Source organism: Mytilus edulis, chromosome 3 (assembly GCF_963676685.1).
Source record: "Mytilus edulis chromosome 3, xbMytEdul2.2, whole genome shotgun sequence".
NCBI lineage: Eukaryota > Metazoa > Mollusca > Bivalvia > Mytilida > Mytilidae > Mytilus > Mytilus edulis.
The window spans coordinates 62,298,674-62,325,098 of NC_092346.1; the positions used below are offsets into that span (position 1 = coordinate 62,298,674).

Genomic DNA, 26,425 nt, shown 5'->3' on the forward strand with positions numbered 1-26,425 from the left:
GAACATCTGCCATCATGCTGAATGAGTTGTAAGTCGAATATCACTAAATATATTTTTTTTCAAATATATTTTACACATTTTCTTTAGGCCTTCACATCTCTTAAGTTATACCTCCTTGTTGTTCGCTACAATTGTTCGCTAGCTTGAGTCAAGTGTTATATATTTCCGTATCAACAGTATGCTTCTGTTATATTGTTATTTTACAACACACACTAAAAACTACGCTCTAATCGAATTGTATTTGATAGTATCCTGATTTTAAATCACCATAAATAGTTAATACAATTTCGAATTTTTGTTTAATGTACTTTTATTTGTATATTTAAAGAAAAGAAAAACATTGACAATCTGATAAATGAACGTTTTTTTACATGTACAAAAAAAAGGGAAACATGTCTGTACATCATGGGGAAAATAATCCGGAGTGCATTAAACAATTTAGCCTTTTTTTCGCCTATTCTATAAATTTCATCATTTCACTATTCCAATCTTTGATCTCCTTTTTTGTTACAAAAATGTGATTATGCCTATTCTTCAAACAACGATTATCATTAAACAGATTTTTTCTTTCCCACGACATGAAATTTAGGTTTCTGTTCTACGGGGATTTTAAATCTGAAAATGAACTACTTGGCCATTGTACTGAACGCATGGCTTGTCCCAAGAGATACCTCAACAAAATATTGAGCTCTATAACTGTTTATAGGAATGCATAACGTTGAAATTAAAATAGCTTTCGTCCTTCAATAGTTCCCAAATAGGCCCACATTCTGCACATATATCAAAGTCAGCATACCAAGAACTCATACTTATAATAAGAACAGTAGAATTTGCATTTTATAAGGTATTTTATGGCAAGAATCCATGCATCATCAAGTTGATAATTTAGTGGGTATGTGAAGCGCCAGAAGCATTTTCATGTTCTATGAAAGGATGTACTTATGACAATAGTCAATCGATTTTCAACTTTTATAAATCCACTAAGAATATACAAATCAAGGGAAAAAACAAATCCACAAAATTTTGACAGAATCGCTAACTCTAAACTCTTAACGTAACGAGACCGGGTATATCATGGGGCTTATAAATAATTTTTGTACACAAACGTGCTGGTTTAAGATGGCATAAAAGCAAGCAAAAATGAGGATTTGCATAATAAAGTAAAAGATACAAAGAAAGCTTAAATTATATTAGTTACTAGTACAGCACTGCTGACTTACTTCTAAATTTTATGGAAAATAGATAAGCGAGTGATATCTAAATGAAGTTGACAAAACCAAGGAACAAAAGCTAAACGCCGAATACAGTCTACAAAGAAACTTGTAACCGATATATAACTAGCATCCAATATATCAAATATCAGCCAAGGTTTAACATAGACATTCAAGTAAATAATTGAGCAAACGTAAACATTTTTTCCCATTTTATAAACAGGAAATAAATATATATTTACAGCTAGTCAATTTCCTTCGATCTTTCACCAGCGTAAAATACTAAGGCATATTTTTTTTTAGATATTAAATGTATATTCATGGGAAAATATGACTGACATTATGCTTGGGGTTAAATAACATTAATCGAGTAATACCAACATTTTATAAACAGTAATTTTAATAATGATATTCATTGTCAACACATTGACGACACGTCCAGCAGCAGTCGCATCGTTACGATGGTTATGAAAACGCATCAAGGATACCAGGCATTTATTTCGTCTGCACAAATCATACCAGTTGCGCCCGAAACAAAACTGTTAGAAGGCAAAATTATATAACAAAGTTTATATCATTGAGCATAAAATTGAATCGACTGTAGTGTATCGATGTTCAAACAAAAGAATCGCACAAACTCTAAAAGTTTCGAGACAGGACGCGTCGAGGGGTTTATACGTTATTGATATAGATGCAACATCAACTATTAATTAGATATCAGACGACATACTGGTATCTAAATATCCACCAAAACAAGTGAGTTGAGACACCAACACATAGTAATGGTCAAACAATTCGTCATGTTAACTTACAATCGTGTGTAGCGTCGATGTCACTCGTGTGATTACTCATTTATATAACTCTATGTGACAGTAGCACATCCCTGTTAACAAAGTTCGATAATGTGAACATACACGAGCTTAACGTATCAATTGAAATATGTAAACGCAATACAATGAAGCAACGGTTATGTTTGGATGCAGTTGGAAATTAGAAATCATAACGATTGTCATAGATTCAAGTTTGAAATCCAACTGTATCAATATCGGGGAGGGGGGTGAAGATTTGATGCAGACCTTCTACTTTTAATACTATTATTAGTTTCATTTTCAATGGTATATATGAGATAAAAGCATTCATGGAAATGTATGTTATTGAATGTCATAACATCATCAATATAAATGAAAGTTAAATTAAAGAACTTTTCAAGATGGTTCTTTTCCTGATGTCGTTGAGATGGTTCTGTATAATTTCTGCTTCATTTTAGAACCGAAACAGAAAGTTCCGAAAAGTAATGACAAACACTAGAGAAAGACAGTTCTTTAATATTGTCAAGCAGTATATGGTGAATATATTTTAATACACGCCACTTCTATACAATTTGGTCATTTTTAGAACCTTTGATATCGTAAGTCATTGCAAACATAAAGAAGCAAATGTGTATGCATGTTTATAATTTCTTATTTAAAAGAGAGTTTGCGTGTATTTCATTCTGAACAATCCAAAATGCATGAACCAGTCCTTTTTGTATTATTGAAGGACATTAAAATGCATAAAACTAGCAAACATTAAAACGTGACGTTATATAGGCGACATTAACAACTATTTACACTGACAATGATATCATTCATTGTCCACTACTGAGACATCAGAGATAAACTTTTTGTCATAGAGGTATGACCATCCCTAAACTTCTCCCATCCGATGTGCGTAATGTATAGATGAACAACAATCACTGTGAACTGTGTGTTTATAGACATTTTAACATTATGATTGTCCACAGACTTTAATGATGACAAACTTTTTGTTGTTCCTTACACATTTATAACCTACATTGAGTAGTATTTACTCAAAGATAAAAATGTTAGTTAATAACTCAAATATATGCAAAATTATTTTTTTTAGGTGTGTATGGCCAATCAATAGCAATGAACAAGTTAATTTTTAACTCGTGAATGGCATTACCACGTGAGAGTGATCTAGACATCAACACATATACGCAATTTTATTTAATTTGGCCTTCCAACGGTTTCAATTTGAGCGCCACTGATAAGTCTTGAATGGATGAAACTTGAGTCTGGGGTACCAGATTGCAAACCCAGTAGTATAGGTTAATTTTTAAATGTTTCCTATTTCGACATCCTTTACAAAGCATGTTGAAAGAAACTTCAACACATCTTCAAAAAAAAAATCATTTCACAGTTTCGCAGTTACTAGTACGTCATATTATAGTCAATTCAAAGTCAATAAACTCATCATAGATACCAGCGAACAAAGTTTGTACTGCAGTAGCGCGTTTCGTCTTCAAACGTCTCATAGTAGAATTTATTTTCTGGAAACTAGGTTGTTCTTTTGTGTACCATACGTCAATATATCTGAAGACAGTGATAGGACAAAAATACAGCTTCTGATAAACATAAGTTTCCCAAGCTTTTAAAAGTTAAAATGACACTTTGAGAATGTTTTTAAATTTAGTATTCACTGCACGATAACAGGCATCCAAACACTAGAGGCCAAATCTTTATAAAGATAACAGAAAGGAAAAAGGTAAACTGTTATCATACATGTTCACCTTTGTTTCTGAATATAACAATGAAAGTACCTCAATAAACTGTGTATGATGAGTTTATGTAATAAGTAAAATCACAAAAATACTGAACTCAGAGGAGAATCCAATCGGAAAGTCCATAATCAAATGACAAAACACATCAAAAAACGAATGGACAAGAACTGTCATATTCCTGACTTTGCATTTTCAAATGTAGACAATGGTGGATTAAACCTGGTTTTAAAGCGCTAAACCTCTCACTTTGATGACAGTCTCATCAAATTCCGTTATATTTACAATGATGCGTGAACTAAACAGACATTATAAATAAAATAATCAAAAATATGCGTACATCAGTCATCATCGTGTTACAATGTAAGTGTTAAAAAGAAGTGAAAATTCTAAAAAGAAAAGGTAAATAAGCTCATCAAAAATACCTGGCTTACAATTTTATATGCTAAATACCTGGCTTACAATTGCATATGCTAAACGAACGTCTACAAAAACAAACATCAGTTACACTCGAATCAAAAATTAAAAAAAAGTCCTACGTGTACCTTCAAGGTCCAAGTCCAATGTTTACTAAATTATTACTGAAATCAAGGATTGAGGGCTATGTTGAAATCTTACAAAAATGTTGTTCGTCCTACAAATATCGCTACATTTTACTAAGAAATTACTTTTAAACAAAAAGATTTCATAATGAGTCATCAGTTTAACAGGGATATATTTCTACACAAGAACCATCTTCGCTACCCAAGGGTTACGATCCGCTTTCCTCCTCTCCACGTGTTACGACCCGCTTCCCTCCTCCCCACGTAGAGAGGAGGGAAGTGGATCGTAACCCTTTGCTAGCGAAGATGCACAAGAACATGCCTGTACCAAGTCAGGAAATGACAGTTGTTATTCATACGTTTGATTTGTTTGAGCTTTTGATTAGGACTTTCCGTTTTGAATTTTCCTCAATGTTCAGTAATTTTGTGATTTCACCTTTTTTTTAACGTACAAGCTCTTTCCGAATCTATAAAATCATGCTTTCGTGTTTCTTACTTTAGTTTTCTTTCAACAAGTTGAATGAACTTTGATGAGTCGAAGCGTGTGTACACATTTTAAAACTATCATACACATTTGTATTTAAAGTTGACCAATACTTTTTATTACGGAAATGACACAAACTATGCTCAGTACGACAACGCGTGTATTCCTGTTTGAATGAATGGAATTTTAATTCCACTTTAAGGTATTGAATCAAAATTCAGCATCTTCAATTTAGTTTTAGGCATAATTATGTTTTTGAAGAAAACTACAAGTTGAATAGTTGTCCGCTGTATTATTAAATGAAGGTATTGCCAATGGTTATCGTTTTACTGTTGTTACTTCATAGACCGTACATCTTTACGCATTGAATGTTATGCAAAAAATATTGATTCTTCAATCATCATTTTAAAATGACGTAGTTACTTTTTTCAATATATTTTGAATTCTTCGCTTTTTAATGATGATCATTGCACAAAGGCTAGTCATATCAATTTTTTTTTAGAATATTGTCGGGTATTTTGATGTGTCGGCGGAATTCATTAATACATTGTCTAGACTAGATATAATGAGTCCTCATCATGCTTTGTGGGTGTTTGTTTATTGTTTAGGGACCGTATTGCATCTTTTAGATGAAGGACACATGTACAGGGCATATTGATTCATGAAACAACTCTTTACTTGCAGTTGACAAAAATCATAGCGTAGGTGTATTATTTTCCTTTTAACCTTGAGACCAAACAGTCAGTTTAATTACCTGGAAGTAAAAATTAAAATTATTGATAGAACTTTCCATTTCACCCGGAAATCATGTTGTATACTGTAATGTTGAAAGGGACTGTTGATAATGCGTATATGCTATATAAACTACATTCTTCAAATCATTTTTGTATAATTAAATTTAAATTAACAACACTGTAACAAAATAAAATGCAAGACAAAATCATCGCAGAATTTTCAAGCTTTAGATAATTTAGATCTATACAATGAGCCATTTGTTTTTGGAACACCCATTCTGTAAGATTTTTCACTTCCTGTATTGGTGTCAGTTGAAGATGCATGTGACGACAGAGGTCGCTCTGATTTGTTCTTTTTCCTTTTCTTGTCTTCCGATTTTGATTTAGTTTGTTTCCTACCAGAATGTTCTCTTTCACTTGAATTTGGATCATAGAAATATGTTTCTATTGTTGGATTTATGTGTTGAATGTTCTGTAAGCACCGTTTACAAGTGCAAGGGTGGCGTTGATTGTAATATGACGGATAATCATATTTCATTTGACCCAAGTTGTTCTGTGAGCAATGCCTACAATTACACGGTCGTAGTGGTACCATATTTATTGTCATTTGATCAGGAACTCCATAGAATTCACTATCGGACATATTTGTTGGTGAAGTCAAATTGGAATTATTTAAATTAGTCTGTGAACATTTTCTACAATTGCACTTGTTTCGTCTAATCTGATAATCACTATTTACTGAACCTTCATTTTGATCACTATCGTAAAACGACCTATCCTTGCGCATTCTCTCGGGAGGAGCGGGTTCCTCTATGTATGAAGTGTCATCTGGAATAGTGCCTACCAAATTTTGCTTAGGATTACGCAAAGCTTCGCTTTCTTTGTCATTTGTCCCTCCCATTGGAGGCGATGGAATTCTATATTGTTGGAATCGATTATACGGATATGTAAATTTCTGAGGGTACACATTGTAAGTAGTATTGTAATCAATGCTTTCATACGGGCGATATATATTCGTTCGACTACAACGAGGACAAGCACAATGTCTTTGACCTTGACTACTTGAAGCAAGACTAGAATTATATTGTTGGTCAGCTCGATCTGAGACATTTTGATTTTGTGCTGACGTACCAGACGTGTTAGATAGTCTAAACGACGCACTTCTTTGGCTATCCTTTAAGGATTCATACGTGTGAGTGGTGTCTGTACCACTATAAGTTAATGACGTTTCTTCACTAGAGTTTTTCTGATTTGGATTTAAATCTAAGTCGGGCTCTTGGGGATCTTTGTCGTTATAAACTTTTTCATAATATCTATAGGGCGATACAGTAGTTTGTTTTGTTCTCTCAGGATGAAGCAATCTAGATTGAGCACCATCAGTATTATAAACAATCTAAAAATGCACAAAACACATTATATTAAGAAAATAACTATATTATCATAATGATAATTGACAATAAATTACCTCATAGCTGGTGCCAGAGATGTTTTCTATTCTCGGACTACTCGTAATGTAAAACATGGTACGATAATTGTCTTTGTTAAAGTATACATAATATCTTACGTTTTATACAGGTAATAGATTAGTTTGTTGCTGTGTTAATGAATAATGTAATAATCGGCCTGGTATCTTTCGTGAGTCTTTTCATACTGGAATTGCACATAGCTATTTTTCAAACAACCAGACTGCGTGTCAAAATAGCATCATGTCTCTGGTCGAATGTCAATGCAATAAAGAATTTAGTGACCCATTAAATTGATCCAATATATTTGACATTTGATGAATGGTAAATCAATGAAGATTTACACATTTGGTCAGTTTGTCTGGTACGTTCAGACAGTTTATCATTTCGACAAACGTAAGTATGCATGCAACAAAAAATCGTGAAATTACTACCGAAATTACTTCATAAAGAAATATCTATAGCAAGTCAGGAATATGGCAGTTGTTTTCCATACGTTTGAGCTTTTTGATTTTACCATTTGATAAGGAACTTTCCGATTTGAATTTTCCTTCGAGTTCGTATTTTATTTTCCTTCTCACTTTTTACTAGTTTAAAAACCATTTTACAACTGGAGATTTTCTAAAGGTATTAAATTGCTAAAGGTCGTTTCTGAATATTTTTTTCTTCGTGTCATATTCCCGAGGATTCTTACAGTCCGGGAGCCTAACAGCATGAAAACTATATATATAGAAGAATAAAAAAAAAACGGATATGTTTTAATTCCAATCGATTTATGACTTTCGAACAGCTGTATACTACTGTTGCCTTTATTTATCACAATTGGACCGGAATCTCTGCTGGTGGACAATCTGTCCCCGAGGATTCTACCAGTCCTGTAGCCTAACAGCATGAAAACTAGTAGAATAAAAAATATTAAACCGGATTTGTTTTTGCTTAATCGATTTATGACAGTCGAACAGCGGAATACTATTGTTACCTTTGTTTAATAGGCATATATGCCGTTAAGAATACTAAAAAAATCAGTGCTGTACGAATTACAATATATTCCGAGCATAGATTATCATACAGGAGTTTCGGCGAATTATAAAATATTCTGTCTGATACCAAAACACTATTAACAACATGTAAAAGAATGTCCGTTTGAAAACTAAAAAAAACCCATTGCCGTTCATTTATATATAAAAAAAAAATATGAAGATGTGTTGATTGTCAATGGTATAACTCCCTACCAGAGATCAAAATAACGTATAAGCTTGGAAAGTAATGTTACAACACAACGTAAAAACTATAAAATGCACATGCATTGGTACCTGAGTTTTGTTTTTTTGAAATAGCACGGAGTATGTTGCTCTCTATAGAACTGTTTTCATATACTTACCGCTATTTGGGGAAAGATCTTTCGTGTCACTCTTTATTCAAAAATATATTGTATTTTTGTCTAGAACTAAAATTTGGTATTAGATTTTTTTTTAATTTGTTTTTTTTTAAATAACACCACTTTAGTATGTTTTTTTATGCATCATTTATCAGTAACACTTCTCACGACAAGTTGTTCAGAGCGATGGATATGTTTTTATCTTTAAAACAATACATTTAACAGAAGCATACCTCGGAATCTCTTGTGACTGAGCTGTTTAAAGGCGGATAAAAATGATCTCCGTAAAATGGGGGATCTGTTGTTGTGGAATGTCTGTTGAGAGTCTTCTTTGTAAACCACTTACAAACATTTCGTCTAAAAAAATATAACATGATGTTTACTAATTATTACAAAAGTGATTTAAATGAACCTACAAGGAGTTGTGTTGGAAAACGAATAAATGCAAGACGTCTCGTTATGACCTAACATCATAATAAAGAAGTTGTCTGCACGATGGCAGATGTTTTTACAAAACACTTCAGTTTTTCTAACGTGCAGCTGTATTCTGAGACATCGTAATTATGGGAATTAGAAAGACAAACTAAAGCACAAATGGAGTTCCATTTTAACGATGAATAATGATGTATTTTTGGGGTTAGGAATTTGGAGTCATCATTAAAAATTGTGTCCTTTGTCGTCTGTAATGACGGATAAAAGATTATCAATGACGAATGTGCGTTTCGTGCTGCAGGTTCTAAAATGGTTAAACTTGACTTAATAGTATGAAGACTAGTGGTATCCTAGGGAATTTCCACTGATATTATCCCCTGTAACTGTGCTAGAATGATATAAATTATGAAGTCATCAATGTTAAATGAACAACATGTGCAGAATGATGAACGACAACTGCACGTTTTAAGAATCTTATTGATATTTTCCTTTGTTCTTTTCTGAATCTTCATCAATTTTTATATAATCTCCTTTTTGCTAAAACCAATTATCTTGATACCAAGTATCTTATGGGCAAAAAGATCCAAAAAAAAATAATTTTTGCTATTATAAATAAGCAAGCACCTGCACTTACAATGTTAAAACAACATAATCCTGTCGTCTCATTGTATATACTCAGCCTAAAGTGGACCATAAATACGTAATAGAAATAATTTCATTAATTTAAAATCTTAGTGCTAGTGCGGTTTTCATGAATGATTTATGAAAAGGGCATCGGTAATTACAATGACGACAGATAGATGACCAATATAGAAACCAAATATAACACAAGACCGGATATGACCATTCGGACTAATGGATCTAACGCCTATAAATGTAAATTATAACCGCTTGTCTTAATTAGACAATCAATTATGAATCGAGCTACATGGTCAGTTTGAGTTTGACTGCACTTTGCAGTCGTCTTGATCTAGCTTTAAAGGAAATAGGGGGCTATTGAACCAAAAGTTCCAACTGGTGGAGATAAATTATTTTGGTTTCGAAGGATTATAATAAATCATCAATAATTGGTTCCCTCAGTCTGTATTACTGCAATATTCTATTGTTAAGATAGTCTTACATATCGATCATCAGTCTCAATGAATTTATATTTAGTTGACCTCTAAAGCAGGCTGTTGCAAAATATGGTTCAAATAAGCCCAGTGGTTTAAGTGGGCAGATTTTAAAAACCAATGGCCGATGATGTGCACTAAAGTAATGACAATAGTACAGTTTTAAAATGACCTGCTTTTAGGCTTTGTCAATCTTCTTCAAAACTAGTCTCAATGTTAATTTTAACCTCTTTGTTATTGATTATTGTGAATGAAATTCTATCATTTGCTATGTCAACAACATTACACCGCTTTGCATAACATATTACCTTTTTAAGCAACACAGCACAGCTGGAATAGCAAGTACAACGGAACAAACAAGAATAGCTAGCACCACAAGTATACAGTTAATATCACAGTTTTCAATAAACAACGAAGATTCGGCATAATCGGCTGGGCGTGGTCCAGATGAGGACGTAATAATAATGTCACACCTCTTCGCAACCCTCTGACGGATTGTTTCGCCATCAATTGCTCCTAACTTCCCAATCCAGTCTAATTCTAAGAAAATTTCTGGCTCTGACTTCGGAGGACATGGGAAACTGTCCCAGATATCGATGGGGTTTCCAATAGAGGCAACAGGATCGCATTCGGAACATTGCAACCATCTATCAGAGTATGTCCAATAAGCTTCTATAGTCTGAAATAGAAAATAAAACTTTAAAGTACTATAGTACAACCAAACATTGTAAAATATCTACAATCGGCATAACATCACGAACATGTTGTTTAACGCAAAACACCATCATGCAGATACTAGATCATGTATACAACCACGTGAAATCTGTAACTTGACTTACCAAATGCTAGTGTTCTTCAGAAACAATGATAATTTAGTACACTATGTAAACAAAATTTGATCCCTTAAAAACACATAGTATACTAATGTTTGCCAAATTACCCAAAAATTTAAAACAAAATCATAACTTAGTATTTTCTTAAATGTTTTTTTTCTGTTTGGAAAACTGCTGTTGCTTAAAGGAGTGCGATCTATTTAAGATTTTACCCTCACCTCACAATGTATTTGAGCATATATGATCATATATGTGATTGGTACATGTTGAATAGTAGATATACACAATCGCAGCTTAATTTGTTCGGAATTAAGCGAAAACAAAATCATGCACTTTAAAGCAGATAATTTAAGCTATAGATGATTCATTTGTGCTTTTGTTCCACTGTGTTAATGGTAACAGAGAGAAATTAGTTAAAAGTTTATCGGGCGCAAATTTATGAGAAAAGTAAGTGACTCTTTAGGTCAGGTGAGCTAAAGGCAGGTCTAATATTAATTTGATAACACATTCATGTTAATGTATAAACATTAAGTGAAAATATATGAGGAATCGATAAAAATGTCACCAGCAAATCGGAAATAATAGTCAAACTACATAATTGAACGTGGACATTTACATTTTATAACAAGTTTGAACTTTGAAAATCGAGTATTGACTTTACATCATTTTATATGACTCCATAAAAAAAACCAATTTATGAACTGAATTTCGATGCACTTCAATTTGTATTTTGCGTTTGGCAGTTATCTTGAATTTATACATGAATGACACAAAGACATATACGGATAATTGTTCCATTTATCAATACGAACCAAGCAGATTATTTAGAGTGCATTAAACTGAGCGATTAATGACAAAACTGTATCTATATTTTCATGGAATACCAAAACAAAAATCTCTTATCGCTTTAATATTGATTTTCTTTTTTTGTTATCAGAAAGACAATGTTGTAGGATTCTACTAATTTATCATCTTTCACGTCAAACAGGCCTATTATTAACCCTCCATGACCGTCGTGTTTCACAATATGGAGGTATAATTATAGCGGAAAATGAGGTGTGCTCGATTTACTGTACTAAATGTTTGATAAATGACACCATATTGAATTCCAAATAACGCTATTTATGGCTTATAAAATCAAATATCAAAGTGTATTTTCACCGTCTGCTATGATTTCCGAAACTGAGATATGACCTTGCATTCAAGCAAGCATGGTTTTGATCGGAAATTAATATCACTTGAACAAAAGTTAAAACTGCTCTTATAGTTTATACATGGATTTCAGACTGTAGACGTTAATCAGTATGAATCCAAAGTAATTGGTTTCATAATGTTTGTTTTATTAAAAAAAACAATGAGAAATTTGGGGTATTATCAATTTGTTTTATATTGATTTTTACTATTTTATATTATTTTATTCTTTGAAGAAAACAAATTAACTACAATATATTCAGACAAAAGTTTGCGTTACACGATTCACTGGCAACTTTGGAATTTATTTTTGAAAACCGTTTAAAAGCATTAAAAAATGTAATTGAATTTGAGTTCATGCTGCCAGTGATAGACACAGACATGGTTGGTACTGAGTTAGGCTTCATTACGGACTAATATACAGTACCTTCTTATGTTATGTATTATTCCAGACTAGCTATATCTATGTTCGTGTCTGTGGTGATGTTTTATTTTTCGATGAACGTATTCAATGTTTAACTGGTATACAATTAAGTTAGGGATTCCGTTACTCAATTGCCCAAAACCTTCAAATTCCTAAATAGACTTGGTTGGAAGTTTTGCAGTACCCGAAGAAACTTTAGATAACAAAAAAGATGTCACATTCTTATTTTACGGTAATGTTTTTATAGAGCTCTTAAATTGGTCCAAGGTATAGTGTATGCCAACCAGAACTATCGAGTGTTGGTTGTTAAAACATTGAAAACAGAGTGTAGCAATTAAGAATGGGACAAGCATGAAAGATTTAAAACAACAAATCCTGCATATTTATAAAGAATTGTTCACAAAAGTCAAAGAACAACACGGTTTTGCCACTTCAAAGCTGCAGTAAAGCAACATCTGAAAATATATAAATTTGTATCTATATTTGTGTCATGCCTCCTCTATTTCAAATGAGACAAATAACTACCAGAAAACGAATAATACAAAAACAATAGAAACAAAGTACTGATTAAAGGTACTGAAAGCAATTAAAAGCCAATTACGATTAATAATTAAATCATGTTCTGCCAGATTGTACATATGTTGTTTTTCATGCTATTTACCTTTGGTGCTTTAACGTTTAGTTTCTTTAATTCTCAACCGTTGTATGATCTTTACAGACTACCGACATGGCATAAACGTAAAGCAGTAATTAAACCGTCTAGAGGTCATCTGACACTATGCAGACAAGGCATAGCCATTATAGATACTCATATATTGAACTTGTTGTTTACAGCGAGAGAAGTTTTGCAAAAAAATGTAAAAACCTTTGACAATATGCTAGCCATATAAATAATGTACAATCTAGAAACCTTTGAGCGTTCCTGATGAAAGTAAATCCAGAAAAGCGCCTCGGACGCAATAAATTATTAAACGTGTTGTTTTCCATTTTTTTTCTACGAGAATCGAAAAATTTGACAATATGCTAGCCATATGAATAATACCCAATATAGAAACCTACACGAATCGAAAGATTTGACAATATGCTAGCCATATAAATAATGCATAATGTCGTAATTACATACTACCATAACTTGAGTCTTAAGTAATGAAGTGAAATAGACATGTGCAGACATCTTAGTGTAATCGACTTAATTACAAAAAGTGATTTTAATCATGTGACGTTTTTATACTAATCAAATCAAATCTATATGCAAGTACGATACTTAAAACAGCCATGGCAACAATGCTAGGTATAATAGCTATTAAGTAAGACTTATCTATTTACAAATGTATTTTTGTTATTTTAAACTCATTGTGATCGCATCATGCTTCTGAAATTACTGAAAAGTAACAATCAAACAAAAACTGCACTTTATTGGCGTATTATGAGGAAATGAAGGATAAAATTGCAGTAACAGCATTGTGATAAAAATGGTAAACTAATCAAAATAGAGAGCGCTCGGTGCGTAAAGAGGATGTTGTAGCATGGTTGCTTTTTCTGGGTTAGTCAAACAGAACTTAAAAAGTGCACATTGATTGATCAAACAATAACTCATCTATAAGACCCTTTAACTCACAATATGTTAAAAAAGTCTAATATAGATTTTAACATAAAAAAATAAAGAATAAATAACCGAATTTCAAGGAAAATTCCATACTTGAATTTCCTTATCAAATGGCAGAATCAAAAGCTCAAACACAGTCATGTTTGTTACATGTATAAATAAATCTGAGCCTAGTTTTGCAACAAGGCTGATCATGTTTGTGTATTCAATAATATATAACCGGTATAAGTCAGTAAGGAAAAGTATGCCAAATTAAGTAGACCTGGATCAATAACGTAATTACTTTAATTTCTGGCTTTTAATGGAGAAACAATGAATAGCAATTTCCCGACGTCTCCACGGAGAGATATTACTGCAGCTAACAAGAAGTCCGATGGTTTGACTGCTTAGTTTTATCGATGTTAATTGATAGGCCACTAGTAATGCCTGCTAAGTGCAATCAAGATGTATTATAAATATGTAAACACGAGAAACAGTTTATTTATCTGAGATTTCTGTCTAATAATTCAAATTTATTATTCATAGGTGTTATTAAAGATGCACATTGCAGCAAATTGCATATACAGTATCGTTGTTTTAGATGACATAAACAACAAATGAACATGTTTCAAAAGGCCAAGAGTTCAATAAACTAGTTAAGTAAAGCAGTTGGCCTTGTAGACATTTCAATTCAATAACTGTTGTAACATAACGTTGATTAAAGAGAATACAGTGTAGATGTCTTCTGATGTCATTCAATATATATTGTAGGAAACAAAAGATAGCATGAAGGCCCATTTTCACATTCCAAGTTTTTGATTGACCAAGAATTTGGTCAAACGTTTTAAAGGAATTTCTGATAGCGACAATCCTTAAAGAAGATGTGGACGGTCGTTTATGGAATAAAATCGTATCCTATTTTTTTCCAGAAACTTGGATAAACAATATTATAGTATGAAATTCAAAACAGTGTAGCTGTGGCCATTGATTGACCCATCAAAATCATCCATTGACTGGGACAATTTACGTGAACGTTTGTCTGTAACAACCACTGTTCATGACGTACCTACGATAGACATTTAAACTGTGGGGTCACCAAAGGTTTCTTAACGCCTTTAATTATAAAATAATTCGAAAAATTAATCAGGAATAACCTTTGTGTTTTGATTTATATAATTGATATAAATCAAAATATCGTGTTATTTCTGATTAATTTTTCGAATTACTTTATTTAGGTGTTGAGAACCTTTGGTGACCCCATAGTTTAAGTGTCTTTAAAAAGTACATAGTGAGCATTGGTCGTTACATACAAACGTTCACCTAAATTGTCCCAGTCAATGAATGATTTTAATGTGTCAATCAATGGCCACAGCTACACTGTTTTGAATTTCATACTAATTACCCACTCCTATTGTAGTTTAGGTAGATAAAACTCTAACTTGTATGACAGTCCATACAATTCCGTTATATTGACCACGATATTTGAACAAATAACACAGATATAATATGTCAAAATGTCAAAAATAGGTGTACAGCAGTCATGTAATTTTAATGACTTATATATATATATAAAAAAAATATGTCGACAAAGATAAACAAAAATGCATATTGTCAAAGCAAATTGGCAAAAACGAAAAACAATAATACAAAAATTACCATTAGCCCAATAACGTGTGTTCTACAATGATGGGACGTACAAGTACCGCGCCACGTCAAACGATTGATGTTGTATAAAAAAAAAAGATGTGATGTGATTGCCAATGAGAAAACTCTTCATAAGAGACCAATTGACACATGTGCCTTCCATTATAGAAATAATATCAACTTATAATTATTATCCAAATATTAAAAACGTTTGTTTTTCGACTTTTCTTGGTATGTAGTTTGTGACTCAAATCAAGTTTCAAGTTTTTTTCGATGCGATTATTAAAATTTTAGTATATAAAATGCCATTAACTTATTAAAAATGATTTTATTTTAGGATTTGCGTTTTATTTTTTAGGGTAAACAATGAGAACTTGAATACTATATAAAAGAGGGACGAAAGATACCAGAGGGACAGTCAAACTCATAGATAGAAAATAGATTGACAACGCCATGGCTAAAAATAAAAAGACAATCAAACAATAATCGTACAGAAGACACAACATAGAACATTAAAGACTAAGCAACACGAACCCCTGCAAACACTTGGGGTGATCTCAGGTGCTCCGGAAGGGTAAGCAGATCCTGCTCCACATGTGACCCCCGTCGTGTTGCTTATATTATTACAAATCCGGTAAATAGTCTAATTCGGTAGGTCACATTCGTGAAAAGGGAAAGGGTATTGTAGTTACGACATAAGGAACATATCCGATATCATCTGTGAAACAGTTATTTCATAACGGTCAACCAACTCGTGATCGCGTCCGTAAAATTTACGAAGGGACGATTTCAACTTCACCACTTGGAACTCTTGGTTTAATAGCTTCTTTGTGAGTAGCAATCCTCAATCGAAGAAATCATGACAGGAACTATACAAACCCGAGAATATCGTATGAATTGGGAGATATATACTCCGTATGCAGGCGCTGCTGGAATGTTGCTACATCGAAATGGAAAGTTTGGGAAGCTAAAATCATCTCTTTTGTCGTAAAGTTTTGTTTTCAACTAACCTTCATTGTCAATTTCTAGATGTAAGTCAAGATATGAGGCAGACTTAGCTGTAACTGGGGTATACTTTATCTCCAGTTCGATGGGATATATTCGTTCAACATTGTCACCAAATTTTGTATTATTTAGGTGAGAGAATATCATCTATATAGTAGAACGTAAAGTTAAAGGATATTGCTAACTTCTTATCTTTCTTCCTAAGAAGTTCCTGTATGAAGTCAGCCTCATTATGATAAAGAAACAAGTCGGCAAGAAGAGGGGCACAACTGGTTCCCATTGGAATTCCGACAGTCTGTTGAAAAACACGTCCTCCAAACGTAACAAATGTGTTGTCAATCAAGAAATCACGCATCTTGACAATGTCAGTTTCAGAGAATTTTTGGTTTGAATCAGAGTGATTCTTTACAAAGTAGGATGTATCCATTCCCAAGACAAGATACTTGTATTTACGTTCGCCATTCTTTTTAATGAAACAAAGTAATACCAAGTCTTTCAATTTGTCTTTTGGTTTTGGAATGGGGAATACTTCTGTAAAGTGTAGAAAAGTCAAATGTTTTAATACAATTGCAAGATGAGAGAGTCTTAGATTGTATGTATACTCTAAAAGATCTTTGGATTTTTTTAGTATCCACATCTGATTCACGCCACCTCTAAAAAGGCAGTTGTATATAAGTTTCATTCAATTACTGACTACCAACGAATTTTAATACGATATATTTTTTTATATTTATCTGTTGGTATCACACTTCTCGGTAATAATTTTTCGTTATTACAATGTCAAAAGTAAATACAGTTGTCGAGTCCTTCTGAATTTGAATACAAAAAAGTATTATATATCCTTTACTAAAAAAACAGTTGACATCAATTTTCCATTTTTCCATTATAAAACAAAATGTAATTCAGTGCTATATGTTGCCGTTGAGGGTATTTTGATACAAGTTTTTTTTAATGATTTGATATATATATATAGCAGTAATTATTTAAATAATATGTATGCGTGTTCTGCATCTAGCGAAATGAGTAAAAGCAAAGAACAGACCATTTTCGATAGATATAAAATTGAGAATGGAAATGGGGAATGTGTCATGACTGATGTACCCATATTTTGACTATTATATTTATTGTGTCTGTTTATTTAACGCATCAATGTAAAAATATCGGAAATTGATGAGACTGTCATTACAAAAGTGAGAGGGTTAGCGCTATAGAACCAGGTTTAATCCACCATTTTCTACATTTGAAAATGCCTGTACCAAGTCAGGAATATGACAGTTCTTGTCCATTCGTTTTTGATGCGTTTTGTTATTTGATTTTGCCATGTGATTATGGACTTTCCCAATTGATCTTCCTCTAAGTTCAGTATTTTTGTGATTTTACTTTTTGTCAAAGAGACAACAACCCGACCAAATAAAAAACAACAGCAGAGGGTCACCAACAGGTCTTCAATGTAGCGAGAAATTCCCGCACCCGGAGGCGTCCTTCAGCTGGCCCCTAAACAAATATATACTAGTCCAGTGATAATGAACGCCATACTAATTTCCAAATTGTACACAAGAAACTTAAATTAAAATAATACAAGACTAACAAAGGCAAAATAATACAAGAAGAACATAACCCGTGTCATGCCAACAACTATTTTTAGAATAAATGTGTTTAGTTCCGATGCAAAGATCTTATCAGTGACTCAATATTAACGCCAAAATATGCAATCTTTAATGACTTGACAACAGTATCGTAATTATATCCCTTCTTAATAAGTCTATTCAAAGGTTTTGTAAGTTTCTGAGGTGAATACTGACACCTTTGTGCTTTATAAAGAATATTTCCATAAAAAATTGGATGTGAAATACCTGAACGTATTAGAAGTCTGCATGTTGAGCTATATTTACGAATGATGTCTTTATAACGATGATAAAATTTAGTAAATGTTTTGACTAGTTTGTGATATCGAAAACCCTGGTGTAATAATTTTTCAGTAATACATAAATTTCTCTCGTTAAAATCTAAATCATTGTTACATACACGAGCGAATCGTACAAGTTGAGATATATAAACACCGTAAGATGGTGACAAGGGAACGTCACCATCTAAAAACGGATAATTAACGATAGGAAATGAAAAATCATCCCTTTTATCATAAATTTTAGTATTCAGCTTTCCATTAGTGATATAGATATCAAGATCGAGAAAAGGGCAGTGGTCATTGTTAGTATTAGCTTTATTTAAAGTAAGTTCAACAGGATAAATTTCATTAATATACATACTGAAGTCGTCATTATTGAGAGCCAAAATATCATCCAAATATCTAAAAGTATTATTAAATTTGTTTATCAGATGTTGTTTCGATGGGTCTTTGCTTATTTTTGTCATAAATTGTAACTCATAACAATACAAAAACAGGTCCGCAATAAGTGGTGCACAGTTAGTCCCCATTGGAATTCCGATAATCTGACGATATACGGAATCCCCAAAGCGAACAAAAATGTTATCTAGTAAAAATTCAAGGGCATATATAGTATCAAAGCATGTCCAATTAACATAGTTTTTTTGTTTATTGCTACTAAAAAATGACCTAAAAGAGTTTGAACATATATATTCACATTCTGATTTTTTGAATGCCCATTTAATTAAGTGTGTGAATTTTTTCTTAATGAGAATGTGAGGTAATGTGGTATACAGTGTAGAAAAATCAAAACTTTGAACAGATTCAAAATCACCAATATAAGCATGCAATTTATCAAGTACTTCCAACGAGTTCTTGACACTCCAAAAGTAATTTATTCCACTATTTTCGAAGGCCTTATTAGAACAATTTATAATCAGGTTTTTAATTGTACCAAGTGTGCTGGTAACATGCTTACGATATTCTCGCTCGATCTATCAGAATTTCGCTCAATATATAATGATATAGACATATTTTTAGACTGTAGGTGAGCATTTAACATGTTAAAAGTGAATTCTTACGTCTTCTTTTAGGGCATACGTATCTGATTAGTTCTTTTCCCTCCCTCTCCTCCTTATTTTGATATTAATTTTTTTTACAGTGAATCACTTAACCAATTTCCATTAAGGCTCTCTGGATACAATGACTACGTGAAAGACAATCCACTAACTGTGTAATCTGTCTCTATACAATTAGTTGTTTTTTTTATTTCATGCAAATATACCAAATGAACTTCCTGTATATACAGACAAACGTATATTTAACACCATTATCATTTATAGATCTAGTTCTATATTGCTTTTCCAGGTTCATTTCCACGTTTATAATGTTCATTATGTAAAGCTTAAAACTTTCTTTTCTAATTTCAATTCCAAATCTTAAGTCGATGAAAAAAAATATAACTGTTTTTTATTTTAATTATTTCATTTAATGGTTTTTATGTACTCTTACAATCATTGGAACTTACATATTTTGTAAAGCCTCGTATTTTACAGAATATACAGTGGAGATCACTTCTAACCTCTCATTAGAACTGTCAGAATATTCTGTCATAGAACTGTTCTAACCTGTCCTAGAACAGTTCTAGCTAGAACAGTTCTACCCTAGAACTGTTCTAGGTAGAACTGTCAGGATCAGTTCTAGGTAGAACTGACTAAATCAGTTCTAGGTAGAACTGTCAGGATCAGTTCTAGTGTAGAACTGTCTAAAACTGTTCTAGGTAGAACTGACCAAATCAGTTCTAACCGTAGAACTGTCAGCAGAACTGACTAAATCAGTCAGGACTGTAGAACAGTTCTAAATGACGTCACTGCAGAAAGGGCAATTTAGAATTTAGAAGAAAAAAATCAGTTCCAATTACTTTACTATATATAATAGCAGATGTTTCTATATTTTTTACTGATCAAAATTTACATGTACAAATATCGAAGTGGATAGGAGGTTATTCAACTCATCGGAGAAATATTTTTATGAGATTGCAAATCGGAAACATCATTGTTTACGTTTCTTCGTTCCCCGTTTTTAACAGTCTCTTCGTAAATACAGAGACATATAATATTGTATTATATATGTCTCTGGTAAATATAACTCTGCATTTAATTCAAGTAAATTTAATCTTAATTTACCTTGTTTGCCTTGGATTTACATTCATGATTTAAGATTCTGTTTTGACAAATGCTCAAACGAAAATTGTACAGTGGATGAATTATGGGATATCATAGTAATGAACACAGTTGTTAAACGCAAGAAAACTATGTACATTTGCACTGAGGTCTCAGATTTGCATTATCTCGTTGCCAAACTTATCCATAACGATAATGAATAATATCTGGGAGTCTGGAACGTCAGAAAAATATACTCGATCTGAACATGAATGAAATATTTGCCACTGGACGTAAGGCTACAAACAAAACCAATCATTTTCCTTCTTCAAATTATATAAACAGTATAGTCAGTATACCTTTCCAAGAAGAGAACTTTTCATACATGTACTTTTCATTTTAAAATAAAGTATATGAATCAGTGATGTGAGTGTTAGATGATGCCGTTAAATAGTTCTGTTTAAAAAAAAACCATCATGAACTACTGACTAAATAAAAAGTCACTTTTTGTGACGGTTCATTATTTAATAATTTAAGTTTGGATGTAACGGGTCTTCTGTCGTTATTGTGTTATCAGCGCCCATAGACATAAGTTAGTCATGTTTGTTCAATTTCCAATATTGCAGTTATTTATATATACTACAGTAAAAAAAATATAACTGAAGTACTGTTCAACTATATAGACTCACTTAAAAAAAAGCAAATATGGTCAGTTTTGGTTGATGCGGTCAAAAGATTTTATTATACAACTCAGTCTGAAGTATTAAAACTACTGATATTTGTTTACGATTCAATACTTTGAATAAAAAGAGGATATGCTGGCACTATAAATTCATGCGAACAAAATTTTGAGGTCATTGTTTTCCAATATTGCTGTAACTTGTATATTACAGTCCCTCTTGACCTAAAATTAGAACTGAATTACTGTGCAGCTTTATAGATTTGCAGAAAGAAAAAGCAAATAAGGTCAGTTTAGATTGATGCGGTCAAAAGATTTTATTACACGACTCAGTCTGAAGTATGAAAACTACTGATATTTGTTTACGATTCAATACTTTGAATAAAAAGAGGACATGCTGGCACAATAAATTCATGCGTACAAAATTTTGAGGTCATTGTTATCCAATATTGCTATAACTTTTATATATTACAGTCCCTCTTGACCTAAAATTATAACTGAATTACTGTACAGCTATATAGATTTGCAGAAAGAAAGAGCAAATAAGGTCAGTTTAGATTGATGCGGTCAAAAGATTTTATTACACGACTCAGTCTGAAGTATGAAAATTACTGATATTTGTTTACGATTCAATACTTTGAATAAAAAGAGGACATGCTGGCACTAGAAAATTCATGCGAACAAAATTTTTAGGTCATTGTTTTCCAATATTGCTGTAACTTGTATATTACAGTCTCTCTAGACCTAAAATTATAACTGAATTGCTGTACAGCTATATAGATTTGCAGAAAGAAAGAGCAAATATGGTCAGTTAAGATTGATGCGGTCAAAAGATTTTATTACACAACTCAGTCTGAAGTATGAAAAATACTGATTTGTTTACGATTCAATACTTTGAATAAAAAGAGGACATGCTGGCACTATAAATTCATGCATACAAAATTTTGAGGTCATTGTTTTCCAATATTGCTATAACTTGTATATATTACAGTCCCTCTTTACCTAAAATTATAACTGACTTGCTGTACAGCTATATAGATTTGCAGAAAGAAAGAGCAAATAAGGTCAGTTTAGATTGATGCGGTCAAAAGATTTTATTACACGACTAAGTCTGAAGTATGAAAACTACTGATATTTGTTTACGATTCAATACTTTGAATAAAAAGAGGATATGCTGGCGCTATAAATTCATGAGAACAAAATTTTGAGGTCATTGTTTTCCAATATTGCTATAACTTGTATATATTACAGTCCCTCTTGACCTAAAATTATAACTGAATTACTGTACAGCTATATAGATTTGCAGAACTAAAGGGCAAATTAGGTCAGTTTAGATTGATGCGGTCAAAAGATTTTATAACACGACTCAGTCTGAAGTATAAAAACTACTGATATTTGTTTTCGATTCAATACTTTGAATAAAAAGAGGACATGCTGGCACTATAAATTCATGCGTACAAAATTTTGAGGTCATTGTTTTCCAATATTGCTATAACTTGTATATATTACAGTCCCTCTTGACCTAAAATTATAACTGAATTGCTGTACAGCTATATAGATTTGCAGAAAGAAAGAGCAAATAAGGTCAGTTTAGATTGATGAGGTCAAAAGATTTTATTACACGACTCAGTCTGAAGTATGAAAACTACTGATATTTGTTTACGATTCAATACTTTGAATAAAAAGAGCAGGGGCGGACTCAGCCATTTTAAAAAGGGGGGGGTTCCCAACCTAGAGTAAAGGGGGGGTTCCAGCTATATGCTCCCATTCAAATGCATTGATCGGCCAAAAAAAAGGGGGGGTTCCAACCCCCGGAACCCCCCCCCCCCCCCTCTGGATCCGCGCCTGAAGAGGACATGCTGGCACTATAAATTCATGCGTACAAAATTTTGTTTTCCAATATTGCTATAACTTGTATATATTACAGTCCCTCTTGACCTAAAATTATAACTGAATTACTGTACAGCACCCTTTTTATGGAAGATCAATGCATTTGAATGAGGACAATTTATTTTAGTTGGACCCCCCCCCCCCCCCTTTTTTTTTAAACTGCTGGATCCGTCCCTGGTGGTTTGGGCCGGAATAACGTATTACATTAAGGTCAGATAATTTTGTTATGTAAAACGAGTCATCCTGCAGTCTCCCCGAATGACAAATGTAAAATAAATGAAATAATAATGCCCCCCCCCCCCCCCCCAATATTAACGGCTTAATTTATGTTCAAAAAATGAAAGAAAAACAAATAATTTATGTAACCAGGTAACACATCGACAAAAGAAAATCACTGAATAACAGGCTCCTGACTTAGAACAGGCACATACATGCAGAATATGGCGAGGTTAAACATGTTCTCTTGCCGATTATAATTTTTAATCTGAAATAAAACCGGCAAAATAGCAAAACTCTATATAATATTAATCGCTATTTTGCCGAAGCCTTTATATTAAGACAAATATTTCTTAAAACTTATAAATCAATTCTAGCCGTAGAATTTATAAATCAATTTTAGCCGTAGAATTTATAAATTAATTCTGGCCGTAGAATTTATAAATCAATTCTAGCCGTAGAATTTGAAATCAATTCTAACCGTAGAACTGTTCTAGAAGTACACTGAAAAAATACACTAGTCAAATTGACTAGCTTATCTAGTCAAACTGACTGTCCACAGGATGACTATGTCAAAAGTCAAAGTGACTTTAAAAAAAGTCAATTGACTTATTATTTTTGTAAATCAACTAGCTTTTCTAGTCACCCTGACTTTGTTAAAATAGTATTTGTACTAGACCAATAGTCAAGTCTAATTGACTGCAAAATCTAAACATAGGCTTAACGAAATCAATCAGAAACAAACTTCAGGAAACGACTGACAATAAACCCCATTAAAGAAAACATGTCCTTTGGTGGATAATTGTCTCATATATATTATACCACATTTCTCAATTATGTACTTCTTGTTGATTTTATAAACCTGTTAACATTTGTGTATTTTTTTGTATTTTTTGTGTTATTTTAGAACACTAACATTAAGAATAGTAAATAAAAATACTATAAACAAAGCAAAACATTTAATATCATTTATTTTGATAATTCTGGTCCGAACTCGGTCATCAGTTGTTCTTGGTCCCACCAATACTTCTTGGACTGTTCGGAATGCATCCCTGTTCCCTGGTTCTTCTTCCCAGATCTGCAAAATACAGAGATAGAACATAAGATGTGAATAGAATAGAATAACCGATAGTGAAGTGTGTAATGAAACTTTAGTTTCACAGATTCATTTGGAAAATTTTGCCTATATACTCTGACCTTGAACCAAACACACTTGTTTGTTATACATGTACATGTCCCATGTTCACATATTCTGAAATATTTAACTTTTTGGTTGTTTCTTTTAAAGTACATGCATGTACACATATACATGTACAACAAATAATTAGTATGGATTTTTTTGAAATATACAACACAAGTTCACTTCTCAGCAGAAGAACTGGCTCAAGACAGCAGATGCATCTTTCCAATCCTAAAGGAACGAAGATTCCTTGTGTCGTAAAAATATGAGTTGTTTCAGTTTGAATTTTGCATTTAAAAAAGTAAAGGTTAACTGAATTCATTTTTCGGTTCTATATTCTTAAATGTACAAATGTCCATTTAATTTTACTTCAGTTTTGTTTTCAATATTTTCTGTTCTTTGACCATACACTTTTTCATTCATTTTTTGTACATAAATAAGGCCGTTAGTTTTCTCGTTTGAATTGTTTTACATTTGTCATTTCGGGGCCCTTTACAGCTGACTATGCGGTATGGGCTTTGCTTATTGTTGAAGGCTGTATGGTGACCTATAGTTGTCAATTTCTGTGTCATTTGGTCTCTTGTGGAGAGTTGTCTCATTGGCAAATATACCACATCTTCTTTTTCATACTTATAGTAATACACTTACCAAAATTTTGCCATATCAGTCTGTTTCTTTCTATTTTTAAGTAACTGATATTCTTGAAATCTGATATAGGTCAACTTTGTCTCCAGGTCAGGTTTTTCAATTTTTTGGTTTACTGACTAAATAACTTGGTTAGCAGAGGATTTTTCAGAATCGTGAGAATAAACACTTTTCTGAGGTGGGTTGCTAATTGTCATGATTGTCTGCGAACAGGTGTCAACTGTAAGGTCAGTTTCTGAAGACGAACTTGGGGCAAAGCAGTAGGATGACCTTGCACATGAACAATAGCCTGAAATATTCACAGATTCCTTTTTCTTTTGTCGATTTTGTTCTCTCTTCTTTCTTTTGTATTTTAGCTTTGAATTTAAGGAATGTCTGCCCATATAATTGCTGTAAATAAAATAATATAATTGATTAAGCATATATAACCCTTAAATTTTAACTCCTTTAAGTTTTCTTAATGTACCCAACACCTGGAGACTTTATTATAGTTTATATAGCAACTGTAAGAATTAGGAAAAGAAAAGAGATATATGTATGCAGCTTAAAATATTTGCAACACAGAAAAAAAATTATACTCAAGTCCTGTCAATCTTGAACAAAGCTTTTACACCTAAACCAAGCGACTTTAAAGAAGAGAACAAATAGGTGTAGCTGGTAGAATCAATATAGCCATAGGGTAAGGGGGAATTCAGGGGTACCTCCCCCAAAAACAAATCATTAATCAGTGGTAGATCAAGAACGTTATGTAAGGGGGCTCACTTACTGACCTAAAGGGGGACGCTACAGTTTTGTTCAGTGATTCCCTATATAAGCAACCAATATAATTTATTACATTTCCCACAAAGCCCCCCCCCCCCCCCCTTTTTTTCCCCTCTGGATCCCCCTATGTTAATTAATACCTCCAATAGTACGCAATCATGTACACATTTGATATCGACATGTTGTTGAAAAGTAGAATTCAGATATTTAATTTAAATTCATACCGATTTAATTTAGACAAAAAACAAATAACGAATGATATTGCTGTGTGTCATTTTCTTGTGAAAATAAATGGATTGAACGGGCGCAGCCATGTTTATTTCAGTGTATCCTCATTGTAACCGTTTGCCAGCACATGAGCAATGTTGTCTTTATAGTTATATTTACCATGTTTACCTGTTTACGATT

General features: G+C 32.5%; 1 protein-coding gene and 1 long non-coding RNA gene across 2 annotated transcripts in view; both read right to left on the minus strand.

The window, feature by feature from the left end:
- Positions 1–5,666: 5,666 nt before the first annotated feature.
- The window catches only part of LOC139517066 (uncharacterized), a 33,245-nt gene continuing 12,486 nt past the window's right edge, over positions 5,667–26,425 (minus strand). The window contains exons 2-4 of the mRNA XM_071307687.1: positions 10,225–10,595; positions 8,606–8,729; positions 5,667–6,924 (exon numbers count right to left, since the gene is read on the minus strand). Coding sequence (XP_071163788.1) covers positions 5,752–6,924; positions 8,606–8,729; positions 10,225–10,595 — 1,668 coding nt within the window. The 3' untranslated portion in view covers positions 5,667–5,751. The remainder of the gene's footprint in view (positions 6,925–8,605; positions 8,730–10,224; positions 10,596–26,425) is intronic.
- Positions 24,385–25,326, minus strand: LOC139517065 (uncharacterized). The gene is made up of 2 exons (XR_011663075.1): positions 25,259–25,326; positions 24,385–24,508 (listed from the first exon to the last, which is right to left on the minus strand). It is a non-coding gene; the product is annotated as an uncharacterized lncRNA (long non-coding RNA).